Below are 19397 nucleotides of genomic sequence, written 5' to 3'. Positions count from 1 at the left end.
CAGGTATAACTGCGAGGGGTCGGCTCGGGTTACCTGGCCGCGGGGTAGAGCACAAACTCCTGCAATTAGAAAGGAGAGAGCGAGACGCGGGGGGAAAAATCCTTGGGACAATTTTAAGTGGCACAGTGGGAATTAAAAACTCCAGAGCGCCCGGCCGAAAGCGGCAGTGCCGGGGGTTGCGGTCATTCCGCGGAGCGCCGCCGGGGCTCAGGGAGGGGACGGGTCCTTCCCGGGAGTCTCCCCGACCCGACCCGACCTGAGGGGCGGCCCCGGGAGGGGCATCTCGGTCCGGTCCGGCGGTGGGAGCGGCGGGGGCGGCGCCGGGGCTGCGGGACGGAGCTGCGCTCTCGGCCGAGGTGAGCCCGGGGATGCGGGGGGATGCGGGGCTCGGCTGGAGCAGGGCTGGAGCAGGGCTAGGCGGCTTGGCTCTCATAGCCCGCTCGGGCAAAGGGTTTTTTTTGTACGGGGGAGGTGCGGATCGGAGCGGCAGCGGGACCCCGGCAGCGCCGGGCCGGCTCCGTGCGGCCGCCGGGGCTCTGGGGCAGCTCTCAGCGCTCCCTCCCGGAGGGGCGGCGGCTTTCCGGCCGTGGGTGTGGAGGGCAGCTCCTCTGGGGTCTCCCGCAGCCCTGTGAGGTTTGCGTGGCGCGGGCAGCGCTGTCGGGGGCAGTGGCGAAGGGGCGAGTGAGGGCGGCAGCTCGCACGCCGTGCCCGCCTGCGCTGCAGGGGCTCCATCCTGCCCCAGGAGCACCGGTGGGACGCTGGAAGCTCCGGGAGGATGGCAGCAGTGGGAGGACGAAGAGGAAGGGGTCAGCTGGGAGAAAGGCGGAATTCCGCTCTGCCAGCGGTGACTAAGAGGTCTGGCTTGGCTGGGATGGTGGAAAGACATCAGAACTGGTGAGCGGGGAGGGTGCAGCTGGCTGCCGTGCTCCTGGGCAGACGTGCTCTGAAAAACGTCGGAGTCTGGACAGGGCTAAGGTCTGAGGAAGAAAGATGGAGATTCACAATAGAACTGTGGGAGAGAGAGAAGAGAGCACCTACTCAAGAGGTACAAAAAAAAAAATATATATATATATATATATATATACAGAACTCTTGTAACTGTAGTAACCTAAAACTATTAATGCTGTTGAAAGAAGACAAGTTTAGAAGCTCTGGCTAAAAATGAACCATCCTGGTTAAGTGAACATGTTGCCTTCTAATGCGTGAGAGGTTTCTCAGAATAGGCTGGATGTTTCTTAACTCTGAAGAGTTTCTGTGTGGGATTCATGTTGTTCCCCTATTATCCATAGGGCTTGTTGCAAGGGAAGCCAGAAGAGGAAATCTCAAGAAACTCAAAAACCTCTGCATTTCGACTTTGTAGCAATCCCAGCAGCGTCTCGAGTCAGTGGCTCTGTAGGAGGAAACACTGACTGGTGAATGCCCTTCTCTTGTTCATGTGCCCTGTTTGGCAACACACAAATGGCCATTACCCTCCAGAGGGCAGGAGTGTATGGAGTTGAGTAAAAAGCAGTCTGCCTGCCAGGGTCAGCTTTGGGTGTGCAGTTCAGGGAGCAGCTCTCCCTGTGCCTCAAGGTTTCTTTCCTATGGGATTTCTACTGACTCGCAGGGCATTTGCTCTCTCCATCCAAGCTCTATGGCTCTAATGAAGTTTTTCCTGTTCAGGGGCATCACTGTGCCAAGTTACCATGCACTGAAGTTCAGTGGCACCAGAAGGATGCAGCCTCCTGGATGCCTGCTGTAGAACTTTTTTGTGCTGATATTTGTGTCTATCTAACTGGTGTCTGTGCCACAAGGAAGAACATTCAAACCTTCAGCAGAAGCAGCCTTTTGCTGCTTTAGCTTTAGCAAGGCTGGTCAAGGCAGGTTCAGAGGAGCACAAAGGAAGAGCCTGAGGACAGAGGGAGTGGGGCCACTTCCTTTAGCAACAATCAGCTCTCACCTTGACTTTGTCATCAGCAGATATTTTGGCACAAGGTGCTTATGAGGGATTCTTCCATCTTGCTTTCATTTCATTTGGTCTCTAGAATAGAGAGAAACATTTGTGCCAGTCACAGTCACCATGAGAAACCATGCTTGTTGCCTGTGTAGAGGTGAGACCAGGGGAGCAGGATATCCATGTGCTGGATGTGCCTTGTTGTCCGTGCCCTGGTGGTTTGGATCAAGTTACAGTATGTGATGGCAGGAGAGACTGGGGACAACCCTCTTGCTGTCTCTACTGGCAGCCCCCCAGTAAATCAGCATAGCTGTGCTGTTATTCAGCTCCCTAAGGGTTCTGCTTCCCAGGTTTGTCAAAAACTCAGACTGTGTCTTCTGGATTTGTGGTTCCTTTCTCTGCTCTCAATAGGGGGGTGTGTTTTACTCCTAATCACAATAACACTAAAACACCTCAAGTTGCTGAGTTGTTCAGGTTCCAGAACATATTCACAGATCTTCTTTTGGGTGGTGTTTTCACTGGGAAACAGGTGACGCTACCACCTCACTTCTTGTAACTCGTTTTTTCCTGTCTTCACTGACTTTAATGACTATCTTAAACGGTGGCTGGAAACTCCGCCCGACAGTTTAAATGAGGTCTGCTGGAACTTCAGATTATGGCATTGTGAGCCAACCACTCCCCTGTCAGCAAAGGATTAAGTCATGTTTATTTCAGTTTTTCTCCTAGAAAGGAAAATATTCACACTCTGTTTTGTATAATTTCACAACACATCCTGTCTATGTAAGGTTAACGTCTCTCAATATTTAATAAGTTCAACCTTGCAGTTGCACTGTCAGATAGGAAAGTACTTTGTCAAGACTCATAGGAGGTAGGTTGTGAGACAGAAAAACAACCCCTGATATCCTTGAAGAAATTTAGACATTGACTTCAGTATAGTTTCAAATCAGAGATGACACTTTCTGCTTCAGTTCTAAGTGACCTGCTCCTTGGTCTGTAAGAAACCTCTTCCAGAGCAGCAAAATAAACAGAGGTCCCCTAAATCCACTGTAGTTTGCTGTTAGACCATCTTTCCTTGTAGTTAATAGTGATACAGTGAAATAACAGAGTTTCCTCACTTCCTGATCAGGTGGTTTTGCCTTCTGTGTTCTCATGGTCTCCTCAGATGTGCCACCAAAGGGCAACTCCTTTTCTAGCCATGTGCCAGTATTCTCTTGAGCTTTGAGGGTTAGAACAGTGTTTTTATACCCCAGCACACAAGAGCCTGCATGGCTTCCTGCAGAAACGCAGTAACAGGAAACTACTGTTTGGAAGCTGTTGGTGGCATGGAGCTGTATCAGTTTCCCTGCTTGCCCACTGCTCACATCTGTCCTTTTGTCTCTTTGCCCTTTCCAGAAGCTTTACACAGCCAAATTCTGCCATCCCTTTCATTTTAAGTATTGATGAGGGCTTTATGTAGCTGCTTTCTGAAAACTAAAAGCTATGAAGTACAAAGTGCTCCTTTGAGTTAAAGAAGACCTAAAAGATGGTCTACAAAAACAGGGTGTTGGGAAACTTTTCTTGACAGGGTGCTGAGAATGATTCTTTTGGAAAGCGAGATACCAGAGCTTTCTTCTCTGTTGTGGAATTCCATCTTCTGTCCTGCCTCAGAGCTCAGGGGTTGTGGGTTGGTGGTCACCTCTCATTCCTGAAGCCATCCTTCAATAGCTGCTGCTCCCCAGCATCTCCTGTGCTGGGCTCAAGGGCTGTGGCAGAGTGGGGAGGAAGGCGTGGAGCAGAACAGTGTTGGGGAATTATGCAACTGCCATGACAAGTAAGGGGGCCACAGCCCATCCTGAAGGGTGTGGATGAAGATTCAGAAAAGACAAAAAAAAAAAGAAGAATGGGCTTCAGATTGCTGCAGGCCTTTTTGAGCTGGGAGGCAAGTTACAGCTCCCACATGCCTGGCATGCTATGCTCTGCAGCAGGGAGCGCTGGCTGGCTGTGCAGTTCCTGCTGCTGTGGCTTTGCTGCTTTGCTGTCTGGTGCAAGTAATTCTTATCTCTCCATTCATTACAGAAGCACTGAAATATAAGGAAGACATCAAGCCATGGTGTTTTGTTTGTTTTTTTGAACCTTTACTTGAGAGACAGTCAAGATCAGATGAGATCCCTGCAAGGACATGCAGAATCTTGAATTTCAACAAGTGGTTTTAAGACTGGCAACACCATTTTGTAAAGTTAAGAAAATTAGTCTTCCGGGGGCTTTTTGGGTAATCCCAGGTACCCCTGAATAGTGAGGAGCAGATGTCACCAGAGCGTCCTGCTGCCCCACACCTCGGTGGCCTAGCCCCAGGGCAGGCAGCTTATACCGGCACAGCTCCCTGGAGGGCTTTGGGAAAGCTGCAGGGCAGAAATGACACTTCCCTGCCAGCCCTCTTTTTGAGTAGAATCAGCTGAATTGGCAGGAACCCACAAGGATCATTGAGTCCTACCCCTGGGCCTGCACAAGACACCCCAACAATCCTACTCTGGGCTGAGAGCATTGTCCAAATGCTCCTGGAGCTCTCTCAGGCTTGTGCTGTGACCAATTCCCTGTTGAGAAGCCTGTTCAGTGCCCCAGCACTCTCTGGGTGAAGAACCTTTTCCCAAAACCCACCCTAACCTTGCCCTGGTACAGCTCCAGCTGTTCCCTCCAGTAGTTTAGCCCCATGTTCATTTGAACAGGCAATCACAATTTCAGTGTTAGAAATCTTTGCTCTTGATCAGGCAGGTGGATTCTCTGTGTAAGTGTCGTGTGGTGCATGAACAGTATGGAATTTTAAAAGGATGCATTTGGGGAGGCCACCAGTGATCCTGATATGCCCTGTTTGAGCTAAGTGGGATATTCTTATGGAGTGTGCAGAAGTGAACAGAACCGATTGCATTAGCTCTTGGTATTGGTATTATTCTTGGGATATTCTTAAGGAGTGTGCAGAAGTGAACAGAACCAATTGCACTTGCTGTTCCATGTGTATTGGTATCAGACTATCAGTATTGGAATTAGGTAACAATATTGATATTGCATGTTCCATATGTTTGGGTGTTCCTCAATGAACAGGAAGCTATAGCTTAGGTGCTGGCTGTGTAAAAAGTCAAGGCATTTGAAATGTGGTAAGAACAGTAGTTGGTGCAGCCTTGGGAAAGGCTCCATGACGCCCTGCTAGGCTGTGATTGTGGCAGTGGTTTCACACACACTGACCTGCAGCTGCTCCCTGGCAGTCTGTAGCACTGGGACAGGAGCAGAAAAACACAGATCCAAACATGAGTCCTGAGCCCATCACTGTGCTGCAGACGCCTCACCCAAGTATTCCTAGAGAACAGTCTTGACCACAGCTCTCCACAGCACATGGATGCAATTCAGAGTATCAGTTCCTATTTCTGCTTGTGGCAAATGTGGTGGACTGGAAAGAGCAAGGGGGTAAATGCAGAAGGTGCAGTGCAGGGCAGTTTTGTCTGTGGTCTTTGTTAGGAAAGAACTCACATGCTTTTCTTTGACAATTTGTGCAGTCCGTAGCTCTAGGAGGGTTTTTTCTAATTTGTTCTTGATGAAAGCTTTGCAGTCTTGAATTTTCCATTGTGCTCAAAAGGCAGAAAATGCCTGTCTGTAGCTGCTCTGAAACACAGTATCTGGGAGCTGATTTTTGTAAACTTTCAGCAGCCTTTTTTTTTTTTTTTTTTTTTTTTCCTTTCACTTAAGGGTGCCTTAACACCAAATGTATTCGTTGGGGATTACACCCACTGGTTATTTCCAAATTGCCTTAGCTCTAGATCCAAGATTAGTATGTTTAATTTTGGTGTACCAAATGTTATTTAAAAGTCTGCCTTGACAATTGTGATTTGATCCTAGTTTGAGATTTTAAGATTTTGTGAATTTTCTTGTGATTTAATGTTTCCATTGGCTTTTAAAGGAAAAGCTTACAAAAGAAAAAATCTTGGCCTTCTGGGAAAAACAAAAGCAAGGGCGAAACCTGTTGGCAGGTAGGAATGGAAGCATGGATTTCACCTTCTCCATGAAGCAGCAGCAAAGACTCTGTTGTCCCAGCACAGTCCTAAAGCGCCTCTTTCTGACAGGACCAGGAAATGTATTAATGTTTGCTTTACTTTTTAGGCAGTCACAAAGCACCTCTAAGGTAAGAACAGGAGCGCATTTCAGGCAAACACAGCTGCATGTTTGCACTGGCGTGGCAGTCATTCCTGGGCTTGTGATCTTTCCTATGGCTTTGTTTCCTCCACTGAAACTGCTGGGTGGAAGTTCAGGGGTACGTCACCATCGACTTTTGTGTAGCTTCGGAATAAACTTGATCAGACATGATGGGAAGAAACTGAGCTTTTTCTGTGGCTTTGGGGGTGTTTGCAGTGCCCCAGAGGACCCTGCAGTTTCCCTGCTGCTGTTGCTGAAACAGCTGTTGGAACCTGCTGTGCCTATCTACTGCCTGAGATACTTCTATAGTTCTCTCCTGTCAAGCTGTGGAGTATTTTTTTAAAAAAACCAAACCAGATCATCACTATTTCCTTGCTGTTTGTGAGGGAGAAGTGCTGAGGGAGAAGTAGTGCTCTTTATTCTCCCTTACAGCTGTGCTTCAGTCAAGCTGTTCTGTGGAAACCAAACGTTCAGGGAAGTTTCACATTTATTTTGTAGGCAAAGTCTTCTGCCTCAGATTACTGCCCCTTTTGTTGAGGACAACTCCTTAGGCTGGTGTAGTTGCAACACAAAGCCTCACTTTCTGGGAAGCCTTCACAGGTGTATGGCAGTGCTGGGGTGTCCCTATCTTCCTGTTTAACTGGTAGAGAGCCCTTTGGTACATGCTAAGGAGCTGCTTGGGCTAAGCTCTTGACAGGTTTAAGCACATAATAAAACATGGGATGGAAAGCCATCAATAAATTTTTGGCAAGTCCTTTGAATTCAAGTCAGTAAATTATGACATGGCACTTGTGATCATTCATCTTCCTTCTTTAAAGAATTTCTAAAGAATTGGATGGGTAATTTTTAGAAATATATGTTACCACAAAGGGAAGGGAAACAAATATAGGAGTAATTCAGGAAGTCAGTAACCCTCATCACCTAATTTCTTTTATAACCAATTTTGTTTGCACTAGGTAGTGAAGAGCAACTCGCTAGCTGGTAATCCAACATTCAAACCTAAGTTTCAGCCTTACAGGAAGAAAAAAAGTCCCTAGGGAATTCTCTGTATTTAAACACTTCAAAGTGCTCTGTATGGGGCAGAACCAGTATATCTGGGGGGGGGGCAGGGGCTGCAGGGCTCACCTGTGTGGACAGGGGCTGTAATTCCAGCTGGTTCCAACCAGCTCCAAACTAGACAAACCCAGCCCATTGCGTGCCAAAACCACAGCTGGTCAGAGCAGCACACTCTGCCTCTGCTTGAATGTTCCTAAGAAAGGGTGGAAACTGTTAGGGACAGGCTGCTGGGGTCTTGCTGTTTCTTGCAGCTGTATGGACAGAAAGTGTGTGTTACCCTTTCAGAGTCCCAAGGAAAGCAGAGGGGCCAGAGGGAAGGGCAGCTGACAGGGAGGTGGCTGCTCCCAGGGCTGCTGGCCAGGTGATGTGTCAGGTAGTGTAGAAACATTCCCAAATGGCCAGTCTGAGACACTGAAGGTGTCTTGGAAAAGTCACAGAACAACAAGGCTTTTGTTCAATAGAGGGGGAAAGAAAATGAGAGAGAGAGAAAAAAAAAAAATCTCAGCAGAGTTTTCTTCTTGTTTTCAACTGTAAAGCAATTAATCTGAAATGGAAAATTCTGTTATCAAGCTGACCCATAGCTTACTTTAGGAAGCATAATATAGTTCCCTGTTACATTTTGCACATTTCTGGTTTGTCTGACAGAACTTCTGCTTTTACTGTTGAATTGTATTGATTTTATTTTTTTAAATTATGCAAAATTTTGCCAAAAGACAAACAGGGATTAAAGCAGAGGAGACACTAAAATGTTCTGCATCTTTCAGACAACTTTATCTTTTTCTTCAAAGAATATATTCCTTGTGAAATGTTTCTGGGTTTTTAACTTTATTAAAAGCCAGGCACTTCTGAGAAAAGCGTTGCCACACTGATCACGGTGCCCTTCATTTAAACTGTGTGTTTATACAGCTTATTTCATGCCACGTCTCCTGTCCTTGGGCTCATGAAGGTTAGCTGGTACAAGGGTGCTGTACCTCAGGGGGGAAGCCAGAGGTGAGGCTGGAGATGCAGAACTGGCCAGTGCAGCAGAAGAGGAGCATGGAAGGATCAGGAAGGTAATCCTGATCACTACCCACTTCCTGGGAAGTGACTGAAGGATGATTATTTTCTCTGTGCTGCCTGAGAGCTCTCCTGTGCCAAGAGCTCTCATGCTGGGGGCATCCAGGACACATAGTGAAGAGTAATGCTCTGTAGGGCTCTTTTCCCCCTTTTTATTTTCCTTCTTGTTTTATCTCCCTCCTCCCAAAATGTGTAGTCTTGGAAGGCCATGGTTCAAAGTAGATTCTTGTGGGAAAGTGCCATTAACTGTCTTAATCTGATATGTGTTGGGTGTGAAAAATGCCAATCACTTGGTTTCTAAAAATTTTAAAAATTTAATAATAATAAAATGTTTATAAAAATAGTAATACAATTAGAATAATACAATTTAGAGCTAGGACAATTACAAGACAATAAAAAAGCAAAGAATTGTGGATGTCCAGATGCTCTCAGACACTAAGTCACGAAAAGCATCCCTTGTGAACATAGGAATCACCCTTAAAACAATACACTTGTTGCATATTCATATATCCTTCATGGTTATGCATACATTCTATTTAAACAAGAAACTCTGTCTGTTGTATGTCAATTGTTTCCTTTAATCCCCTGGCGTCTTCGAGTCTGAGCAAGGCCTGAAGAAATTAGCTTCTTCTGATAAGGAACCATAAATTCCTCTCCTCTGGAAGATTTAGGTGTTCCTCGAAGCGAGTAGCTCATTCCTAAAAAAAAACTCTCCCCCCATACATAGTCTCTATTTTAACTAAAATCTTCATTTTAACTACAAAAGCACAACTAATCATATACATATACTATATACATAATACATATAGTAACTATCTGCTTAGAGTCATATAATATGCATTTTTCACACTGGGGATTGAGCTCTGCCTAGGGCTGGTATGTCCTCAGCAGGAGAGAAGAGGGGAAGCCAAACTCTCCCCATGCTCTGTATGGATATGCCATTTATGAACATCACCTTTATTTTTTTACCTCTTTTTTTTTTTACCTTTTTTTTTTACCTCTTTTTTTTTTTACCTCTTTTACCCTTTATTCTTTTACAGGTGCTTCAGGTTTATCTCTCTCAAGTGATTGTGACCCATTCCCTTGTTCACTTGGCTCTTGGTCTCTGTTTTGTTTTGTTTTGTTTTGTTTTATAACCATTCCTGGAAATCAGATGAACAGGCAGAGTCCAGGAAAGAGAACTGCAGGAAGAAGTCATTCAGCTGCACCCTGCCATTACCTCTCAAGCTGAGATCTTGACAATTAGATTTGGGTATAATGATGAAGCCAAACAGCATCCTGTAATATGCTGGCAGAGGTAGGAGAAGTATAAAGCACTCTTCAGAATGGTACCTATCACCAGAGGGAAAATGAAGCAGGCACATGAAGTCTGGCATGTTAAATATGGCAACACCATGAGACTATAGAAAACACTGTTTGAAAACAATTTCCAAAATATAGTAAAGCTACCAATATTATTAATCCATTTTTTTTCTCCAGTTGTAGAAGGAACATGAAGCCTGCTAGAGAGGCAGAAGGTTGGTAGGGAATGAGATTGGAAGGGAGTTCAGAGATCATTTTGAAACAACCCAGAATTAATTTCTGCATCTGGCTACAGGTAAGAGGAACTTGGGGGTGCTGGGCCCTGTTGGTTGTTAACAGAGAAGGGCTGGTGGGAGATGTGGTGGTTGGAGTCTGTCTTGGGCACAGTGGTCTTGAAATGAGAGTTTTCAATTCTTGAAGTATGGAATGGAGTCACAAAACTTCTCCCTTGGACTTGCAGACTTTGGCCTGTTCAGGGTTGAGGCAGTCCCCTGGGAGGCAGTCTTGAGGGACACTGGACATTCTCCAAGAACAACACCTGAAAGGCACAGGAACAGGCCAGCCCAATGTGCCATAAGACAAGCCAGCAGGGAAGAAAACCAGCCAGGATGAACAGGGAGCTTTTGATTGAACTCAAGGGGGGAAAAATAATATTTACCAGCTTGGAAGAAGGGACAAGTGGCTCAAGAGGATTACAAGGGTGTCATTAGGTTATGCAGGGAGAAAGTCAGAAAGGCCAAAGGCCCAGCTAGAATTTAATCTGGCAAGTTCCACAAGAGATAACATGATTTTTTTTCTTCCCCTAAATGCATTGATAACAGAGACCCAAGGAGGCTGTTCATCCTTTATTACATGTGAGAGGAAACATTGCTACCAAGGATGAGGAAAAGGCTGAGGTACTTGATGCCTTCTTTGCTTCAGTCTTTAACTAACTGAAAGACCAGTTATTATGTAGATGTCAGGCCCCCTGAGCTGGGAGATAGGGACAGGATAACACCCCTGTAATCCAGGAGGAAATAGTGATTTACTGTTCCACTTAAACTTGCACAATCTGTGGGGCTGAGTGGGATCCACTCAAGGGCACTGAGGGAGCTGGTGGCCAAGCTCACAGAGCTGCTCTCCATCACTTACTGGCAGCCCTGTTGAACTGGGGACATCCTAAAAGACTGAGGGTTAGCTAGAAGGCTGAAAGAACAATCTGGGGAGCCACAAGCCCTTGAGCCTGACCTCCATACCAAGGAAGGTTCTGGAACAGATCGTACTGAGTGTCACCAACCAGGGCCAGGCCCAGCCAGCACATGTTCATGAGAGGCAGGTCCTGCCTAACAAACCTGACCCTACAAATTTCTGACTAAGTGTAACAGCAGTACTGACCATTTTCCCTTCATCTTGGGCTACTGCTTATTGTATTCAGGGAGGCTGATTGAAATGTAATGATGTTGTCATGTCTGGCTATCTGATTTTCTGTTTGTGGCCATTGCTTAGGTACATCATTGATGCTCTCTGTTGCAAATAACAGAGCCTGTAGATAGTTTTTCTGGACAGCATCAGTGAGATGCCATCACATCTGTGGCTGCTTTGTGTACAGTGATCTGGGAATCAGCAGCTATCAAAATGCCATATCATTTCTTCCCACAATCTGCTTATTTTTTGGTAGAAACTTGGTAATCTCATTCTCTGACTCTTTGCTGTGGCTTGCTTTTAATGCATCTTTTCCCACAGAGTGTCTATCCAGCATTTCATTACAGCTGTACAAGGGGGTGTATATACTTCTTTATTTCAAGAGAAAACATAGTTCTAAGCCCACTTTAAATGAATTGGATATTGCAGGGTTCATTCTGGAAAGGTGAAGTCATGATAAATACAGAAGATGCAGTTAGGAGATAGGTGCCTTAAATGTCCTCTGCCTTCAGCTGCAGTATTTTATTGGTCTAATATACTACATTGCAATATTTGCTCTCCTCTTTCCTCAAAGACTCACACATGCCATCCTCTCTGACTTCAGGAGGAGGAGCTCTAAAGTTGTTGGTAGAATGCTAAGAATTAATTCCCCTAAATACTAGGGCAATTTGCCAGTGTATGCATCCCTGTTGGACACCATTCTGTGTTTCTATGCCTAGTAGACTGATTAGTTACCTACTGAACGCTGTTATTGTCAAATCTCTTCTATTCTACTCTCATTAGTAATGTAAATCTGGAGAAAATTTAGATCTTCAGCTGTTTTCTGGTGGGTCCCCAAAATACTTCTGTCAGGTTGCTTGTGATGGGTAATACTCATTGTTCCAGACCCTTAGCAGCTGTCTAGGTATGCAAAGGTTTGCTGGACCTTTTCCCCTCATCTCTGTTTTTTGCTACCAAATTTGTAGTAAATTTACAAACACCCCCCCAGGTGTTTGCAGTTCCTGTGTCCACACATTTGCTTGAAATGGTATCACTAATCTCAAGGGTACTTGGTTCGTTCCCCTGAAGACAGCAGGGGTTGGTACAAACATTTTTTCCAAGGCTAACCAAAGCTATTGTTGCTGTGTTTGTGCTGGATGTACATTCAAACATAGCTTTTATAGTTTAATGCCATAAAGTAGATGAAGTCTTGATAAAAATACACAACAAAGACAAGGAGTAATAAAACAAAGAAAGAAATGAAGCTATACCACAATGTACTTTCATTCAGCCTGTGAAGACTGGATGTTCATGACAAATTCTGGCTGACCTCTACCAGATCCTCCAGCCAGCCCCAGGCTAGACTCCTCCAGGACTGGGTCCCTTGCTGCAAGAGCTGCCACTCTCTGCTTTGCTACCCCTGCAGTACTTTCCCTAAACCCAGAAGGATATTTTTAGTGCCCAGAACTGCAGGAATGACAGTTGAATTGGCCAAAAGAGGGCCCAGCTATTGCTTGAAAATGTTGGGATCAAGCAAAGCATCTTGCTCAAGATGCAAAACCATCTCTAACCAGTTTCTCTGCATGTTCTAAGGGGCAACAAAGAATTACTGCAAATCCATTTTAGTTAAAAACTAAACGAACAAAAGGTCACCTATCTCTCACAATTCTATATAATATATCAATAGATACACATATATTTGCTAATAGTTAGATCATCCCCTTGCACCCTCTTTCCTATAATTTTCTGCTAATTTGCAGGCCCATCCAGCTTCATAGGCTAACTCTCCTAATTACCTAGGTATAAGCTGTATCAATTAAATCCTAGGAGGGAAACAATAGTGAAGTCCTTATTGAGATCCTTCATTTACATTCTGGTTTTGAAAAAACACTTGCACTTCTGTGATATGGACAACTGCAGTTTTCCTGTAATCATCTGATCACCTCTGGCTAAAACACTTGGTTTTACTTGGTATGGTAAGATTTAGGCTTGGAGGTTTTGAGACGTTCTGCAAAACTCATACTCTGAGAATTACACAGTTCTAATGTAATTATGTAAAAACAATCCTAAATGCTTTCATTGCAAAGTGAGAATGTAACATTTTGTTGTCTGACATCACAAATGCATACTCTTAAAGAATTTTTACAGTTAATTTGTTCCATTTGTTATCACTATTTCTACATGACATCATATGTCATGTAGACCATATGATGTTTTATAAGAATATCACTCAGTAATCAAGGTTTTTTCTTATTAGGAATTATTTGCCAGGTTTGAGGGACTTCTGAATATCTGCTGTTAAAATTTGAAAAGTTAAGGATTGCAGGAGTGCAGGATGCTTTTTTGGCTTCATGTAAGTTGGCTTCATGCACAATTCATGTTGTACCCTCAGTCAATCATTCAATTTCCATCTAGTTTGTTGTTTCCCTTTTTTGCTGTCTGTGATTTTGCTACCAAGGAAAATGTCATGTTAGTCATGTAAGGCAGGAAATCACTTTCCTCAGAGACTAAAAGTAGGCGTGAGCATGTGCAGATCTATCAGCAGCAGGCTGGTGGCAGTCTTTGCATGGTGGAGTTAAAAGATCGTCTGTGATGGCAGCCCTATGTCTTTTTTCTTTGTTTTATCCATTTGTGCTTGGAACAAGAGATCCTTGATGATATTTCTATATCAGGGTTTACATTGTGCTGTGAGGTGTCTCTTTGCATTTCACAATTTTTGTTTGGACACATTTTTTGTTCACATATTTCAAACCATGTATTGGTTAATGTGGCTTTTAAATCTAATAAGCAAGACCATGAAAATTATAGACAGCATTTTGATGGAAGGCCCTGACCAGAAAAGGGCATGGTGGTCCCCTGGATCATTAGCTGACCAGGAGCCAGCAGATATCCTCACAGCCTGTGGAACGTGTCTTGCAAGGTCATGGGGGGTGATCCTTGCCCACCACTCCTTGTGGACCACTCACAACTGGTGAGACACACCTGGAAGCTGGTTCTGGAATCCCAGGATGAGGGAGGCGCGTCCGTACTGGAGTGAGTCCGGCAAAGGGCGGCTAAGGTGAGAAGGGGACTGGAGCACACGGTGCATGATGAGAGGCTGGGAAGGCTCTGCTGACTTTTCTTGCACTGGAGCAGGCTGGGCTGTCTGCTCAGGCTGTGAAACACCTGGCTGAAGGTGGGTGAATAGGTGGTGCCAGGAAGCAGAATGGTGCTCTTATTATCCAAGAAGAGGCAGTCAGAGAACTGCTGGGATGCTTGGATATTTATAAATCAATGGGACCAGATGGGATCCACCCTAGGGTGATGAGGGAGCTGGCAGATGAGCTTGAAAAGCCACTCTGCATCATTGATCAAGAGTCATGGCTCACTGGCAAGGTTCTAGACAATTGGAAACTGGCCAATGTGACACCTGTTTATAAAAAAGGTAGGAAGGAAGATCCTGATAATTACGGGCTAGTTAGCATTGACCTCAATATCCAGTAAGGTAATGGAACAGTTCATACTGAAGGCTATCATACAGCACTTAGAGGATGGCCAGGGTATCAGACCCAGCCAGCAGGGGTTTATGAAGGGTAGGTCATGTCTGACCAACCTGGTCTCCTTCCATGACCAGGTGACCCATCTGGTGGATGCAGGAAAGGCTGTGGATGTTGTCTATTTAGACTTCAGCAAGGCCTTTGACATTTGAATATCCCACAGAATACTCCTAGAAAAGCTGACAGCCCACACTTTGGGCAAGACTCTTCGCTGGGTCAGGAACTGTCTGGATGGCTGGGCCAAGAGAGTGGTGGTGAATGTTGCTACATCCAGCTGGGGACAGTCACCAGTGAGGTACCTCAGGGCTCTGTACTGGGACCAGTTCTATTTAATATTTTTATAGACAACATGGATGAGGGCATCGAGTCCTTCATTAGTAAATTTGCAGACGACACTAAGCTGGGAGCTTGTGTTGATCTATTGGAAGGAAGGAGGGCTCTGCAGAGAGACTTAGATCGGTTGGATAGATGGGCAGAGTCCAACAGCATGAAGTTTAATAAGTCTAAGTGCCAAGTTCTACATTTTGGCCACAAAAATCCCCTACAACATTACAAGCTGGGGACGGTGTGGCTGAACAGTGTTCAGGTGGAAAGGGAGCTGGGGGTGCTGGTCGACAGCCGGCTGAACATGAGCCAGCAGTGTGCCTTGGTGGCCAAGAAGCCAGCAGCATCCTGGCCTACATTAGGAATTGTGTGGCCAGCAGGAGCAGGGAGGTCATTCTTCCCCTCTGCTTGGCACTGGTGAGGGCACACCTGGAGTGCTGTGCCCAGTTCTGGCCCCTCAATTTGGGAAGGATGCTGAGATGCTTGAACGCGTCCAGAGGAGGCAATGAGGCTGGTGAGGGGCTTGGAACACAATTCCTGTGAGGAACGTTTGAAGGAACTGGGGTTGTTTAGCCTGGAGAAGAGCAGGCTTAGAGGTGACCCTATTTCTCTCTACAACTTCCTGAAGGGAGGCTGTAGACAGGTGGGGTTGGTCTCTTCCACTGGGCAGCAACTGACAGAACAAGAGGACACAGTCTCAAACTACATCAGAGAAGGTATAGGTTGGATATTAGGAAAAAATTTTTCACTGAAAGAAAAAATAACATATTGGAACTGTCTTCCCAGAGACGTGGTGGAATCATTTCTGGATGTGTTTAAAAAAACACTAGATGTAGCACTTGGTGATATAGACTAGTTGAGGTGTTAGGGCAGAAGTTGGACTTGATGATCTTAGAGGTCTCTTCCAACCTCATTATTCTGTGATTCTGTGGCTGAAGGACACAAATGACACTCGACTCTGTCCAACGCAGAGATGGCAGGAGACACAATGGGCACACATTGAAGTGTGGCAAGTTAGAATGAAAGGAAGAAACACTGGATCAGGTAGCCCAGAGTGGTTGTGGAGTCCCTTTGCTGGGAGAAGGGTTGTCATGAGTCCATCCATGGTGCTGCTGTGCATGGAAGGATTTGGGAAGAGAAGAGAGGTCTGGGGCACTACAGGGAGACATTTGTTTTACGCAACTGAGGAGGAACTGCAGTAATCCCTGAATTGAGTGGCTGTTCTGATAAAGGAGGGATTTTATGAATGTGCCAGCATGTCTCATGCTAGGGAAGGTCAGCCACCCCTGATCATGTGGGCAAGGGGGAACTGTCATAGAATGAGAGACACCTGAATGTGGCAAAGTCCTTCAGTGAGGTCCCTGGTGTATGAGGGAGTATTCCCTAATGAAGGAGTAAAGCATTTGGTTAAAAGTGTGTGTTTCCAAGGAGGCGTTCTGTACTTAGGGCTTGGGGTGGGAGCAGGCAGCTCTATGGAAGGCTCAACACAGTTATCACAGCAGCCCCAGAAGCAGTGTGAGCACTGGGAAATTTTAGCAAAGGAGGAGAAAACAAATCGAGCCATTTTCCTGCCAGTCTCAAGCTCAAAGTGTAGCAACAGTTGGGTTTCAATTTCCTCCCCTTTTTTTTTTTTTTTTTGATTACTTTTTAACTAACTGGTTTGTTCACGTTGCATCTTTGTGACCTTTGTATCATTATGGATGTATGATTCACATCCTTCCATTTTTTTTTCTTCCATATGCTCGCAATTCCTTTTCATAAAAAGCAAGTGTCAGACTATAGACTTGTAGTCATCCTCATAGACTTTAATTTCTTAAATATCCTTTCAGCTGAGCAGGGAGTTCTGTGGTGTCTTGAAAGCAGGAGCAGGTGAGTTTTGTGCCTTCTCTACATCACCGGCTCTGTCCCACCAAGTCTGTGCCTCTTTGTCTTTTGCAGTTCAAAAAATGACTTACAGGGTTAACCCAGCTGTGGTGTGTGGAGGGTGGGGAATGTAAAGGGGTCTGTAAAAGGCAGGGTGAGCTGGGTTTTGCTGCCTGTAGCACTGGCAGCGCATGCTGGCATTTCTCTGCCGGACGAGAAAACTTGCTGACAATCCAAAGCTGATAATTTGAATAGAGGCTGCCTCTCCTCTGTCCCTGAAGTCACAGTGACTTGCATTAAGACACCTCCCACTGCCTCTAAGAAGCCATTTTTTGGCCACATAAGAAGTTCCATATGTGACCCAGGTGCAGTGATCAAGGGAGAAATGACAAACGGAACTGTGTCAGCGGAGTTCTCTGTCCTGTTAGCGACTTGTTTGGTTTCCTCCTCCCAGAGTTTTCTGCATATATGTCTCATGTTCAAAATGACTGGAAGTCCTAGAGGATGAGAGATGAGTTATCTAATGGCATTCTCAAAGTTTGTTGTGCACTGCTATGGAGCTGGGACACACCTGTGAAGAAAGGCTCATACTCCACTGCCTCCTCTGTCAGGTTTTTTTCTTTCCTTCCCTTCAGGCTATCTTGGGAGAGCATACTCTGGCTGGAGAAAGAATGCTCAGGACGCCCAGCTGCCTCCTAAAGCTGACCAGGGTGGTGCTCAGCCACAAGCCCTGGGCCCTGTTTCTCCTCATCATTGGGTTTCTATCCTTTGCCTACGACAAGTTGTACTGGGGCGTCTGGGAGGACCCAAAGAGCAGAGCCCCCACCCACAGCTTGTCTGCTGAGAACAGCTGTGCTCACTATGTGCCTTCTGCCCTCAACATTGCTGCTGGGCCCTCTCCTCCCACAGGAAATGTGTTTTTTGTGGAGACCTCAGAGCAAACTTCCCCAGGTTACCTGTTCTCGTGCTCTGTGGAGTCAGCGGCCAGGACACACCCCACATCAAGAGTTGTGGTGCTCATGAAAGGCTTGGCCAAAGGGAAAGCCTCCTTACCCAAGCACTGGGCTTTCTCCTTGCTGAGCTGCTTCCCCAACGTGGAAATCCGGCCCCTGGACTTGATGGAGCTCTTTTCTGGAACGCCTCTGAAAAGGTGGTACTTATGGCCACTGCGGCACTGGGAGCCTTATTTTTTGCCTGTCCTCTCTGATGCCTGCAGAATCGTCCTCATGTGGAAATTTGGAGGCATCTACCTGGATACAGACTTCATTGTGCTGAAGAACTTGGAGAATCTCACCAATGCCCTTGGGATTCAGGATGACTATGAACTGAATGGGGCCTTTCTTTCCTTTAAAGCCAAGCACAAATTCATGGAGCTTTGTATGCAGGACTTTGTGCAGAATTACAATGGCTGGGTCTGGGGGCACCAGGGCCCAGAGCTCCTAACTCGTGTCTTCAAGAAATGGTGCTCCCTCGGGACTATCAAGAGCATGAACTGCAAAGGTGTGAGTGCTCTTGCCCAAGAAGTTGTTTATCCTATTCCCTGGCAGAACTGGAAGAAGTTGTTTGAGGCAGTCAGTGCCTTGGAGTTTCAGAAACTCCTTAAGAACACCTATGCAGTGCACATTTGGAACAAACTGAGCCACGGGACCAAGTTAGAGATCCCCTCCCAGGCTCTGCTGGCTCAGCTCTATGCCCAGTTCTGCCCTGCCACCTATGCAAAGATGAAGCAGGACTCTGAAGTGTTGTCCAGGCGTGCAGTGTGATCTGGGGCCTTTGGCTGCGGGGATGTTCCCCAGGCTGAAGGAAACTGAGTGCCTTTGACCTACCCCAGAATTGGATTTTAGTCCCCAGACCCGGTGTTCTGTGTGACAGCTCCATGGTTTTCTACCTGATATTCCTGATATCAGAATCCTTTGTGTTTCAAATTTACAGCAGAACCTGGCTTCAGACTCTCTTGCTCTCCTTCAGGGCCAGGGCAATGTTGAACTCATTCATCGCATCCCTCAGCTGGTGCTCTCCTGCTGTTCTCCAGTGGTTCCTCCTGCAAATCCCAGCCTGAGCAGCCCCTTGTGATGATTCAACAGCTGTAGGGACCCTTGGCTTGCTCTCTGTGGCATTTCTGAGTTTGTGAAGTGATACCAGGCACTGCCAAAGGGCACAAATTGCTGGGGCTCAGAGCAGAATTCCATGGCTGGCAATGATCCTTAACACGTGGGGAAACACATGAAGCGTATATGAAATTTGCTTTAAGAAGCAGAAAACAGTTGCGATCCCTGCGTGGCTCAGTGTGAAGTTGTTCTAAACTTCTTAAGTGAGAAAAGTTCAAATGCTGCTTCCTACTGTTTCTGATTCCTCAGCAGTGGGATGACTTGTCTGGGACTCCTCAGGACAACAAATAGACAAAAGCAGTTCCTTGGGGAGCGAAAATTATGGAGTTCCTTGCTCTGCTGAAGTATTTCTTGTGGGTACCAACATGTAAGCAGCCATTGTCACACTCTGAAGGGGCTCAGCATTGCCTGTTTCTGCCGTGCTGTGAGGAGGATTACATCCCTTTCATTGGGACATTGAGCCCATGGTGGAAGTCCAGAGGACAACATGTCCACATCAACAGGAGGACCAGGTGCAGGACTCCAAGCAGTGTCCCCAGGGACAAAAATAAAAACTCAGAAGCACATGAAGGCTTGAAAAGGCCTCCAAGATCAGAGAGTCCAGCCGTCAATTCTGTATCACCATACGCACTGGCCTTTATCCCAAAGTGCCACGTGTACTCATTTTTTGGAGCGCTTCCA

The 19397-nt window shown here is 46.0% G+C and overlaps 1 protein-coding gene across 2 annotated transcripts; it reads left to right on the top strand.

Annotated features, from left to right (window-relative positions):
- The first annotated feature begins 336 nt into the window (after positions 1–336).
- On the top strand, positions 337–18371 carry LOC110475200 (alpha 1,4-galactosyltransferase (P1PK blood group)). Of its 2 annotated transcripts, XM_077783117.1 has the most exons (4): positions 337–356; positions 8054–8199; positions 9244–9800; positions 17244–18371. In XM_077783117.1, exons 3-4 carry the CDS (start codon positions 9732–9734, stop codon positions 18369–18371), a joined length of 1197 nt encoding a protein of 398 aa, XP_077639243.1. In that variant the 5' UTR covers positions 337–356; positions 8054–8199; positions 9244–9731. The 2 variants fall into 2 exon arrangements, with proteins under 2 accessions (XP_077639243.1, XP_077639242.1); XM_077783116.1 differs by lacking the exon at positions 337–356 and having other exon boundaries at positions 6372–8199.
- Positions 18372–19397: the final 1026 nt, after the last annotated feature.

Source organism: Lonchura striata, chromosome 5 (genome assembly GCF_046129695.1).
Source record: "Lonchura striata isolate bLonStr1 chromosome 5, bLonStr1.mat, whole genome shotgun sequence".
Classification (NCBI taxonomy): Eukaryota; Metazoa; Chordata; class Aves; order Passeriformes; family Estrildidae; genus Lonchura; species Lonchura striata.
Note: the sequence above shows the minus strand (reverse complement) of the source record. Positions and strands in the feature narration are given on the sequence as shown.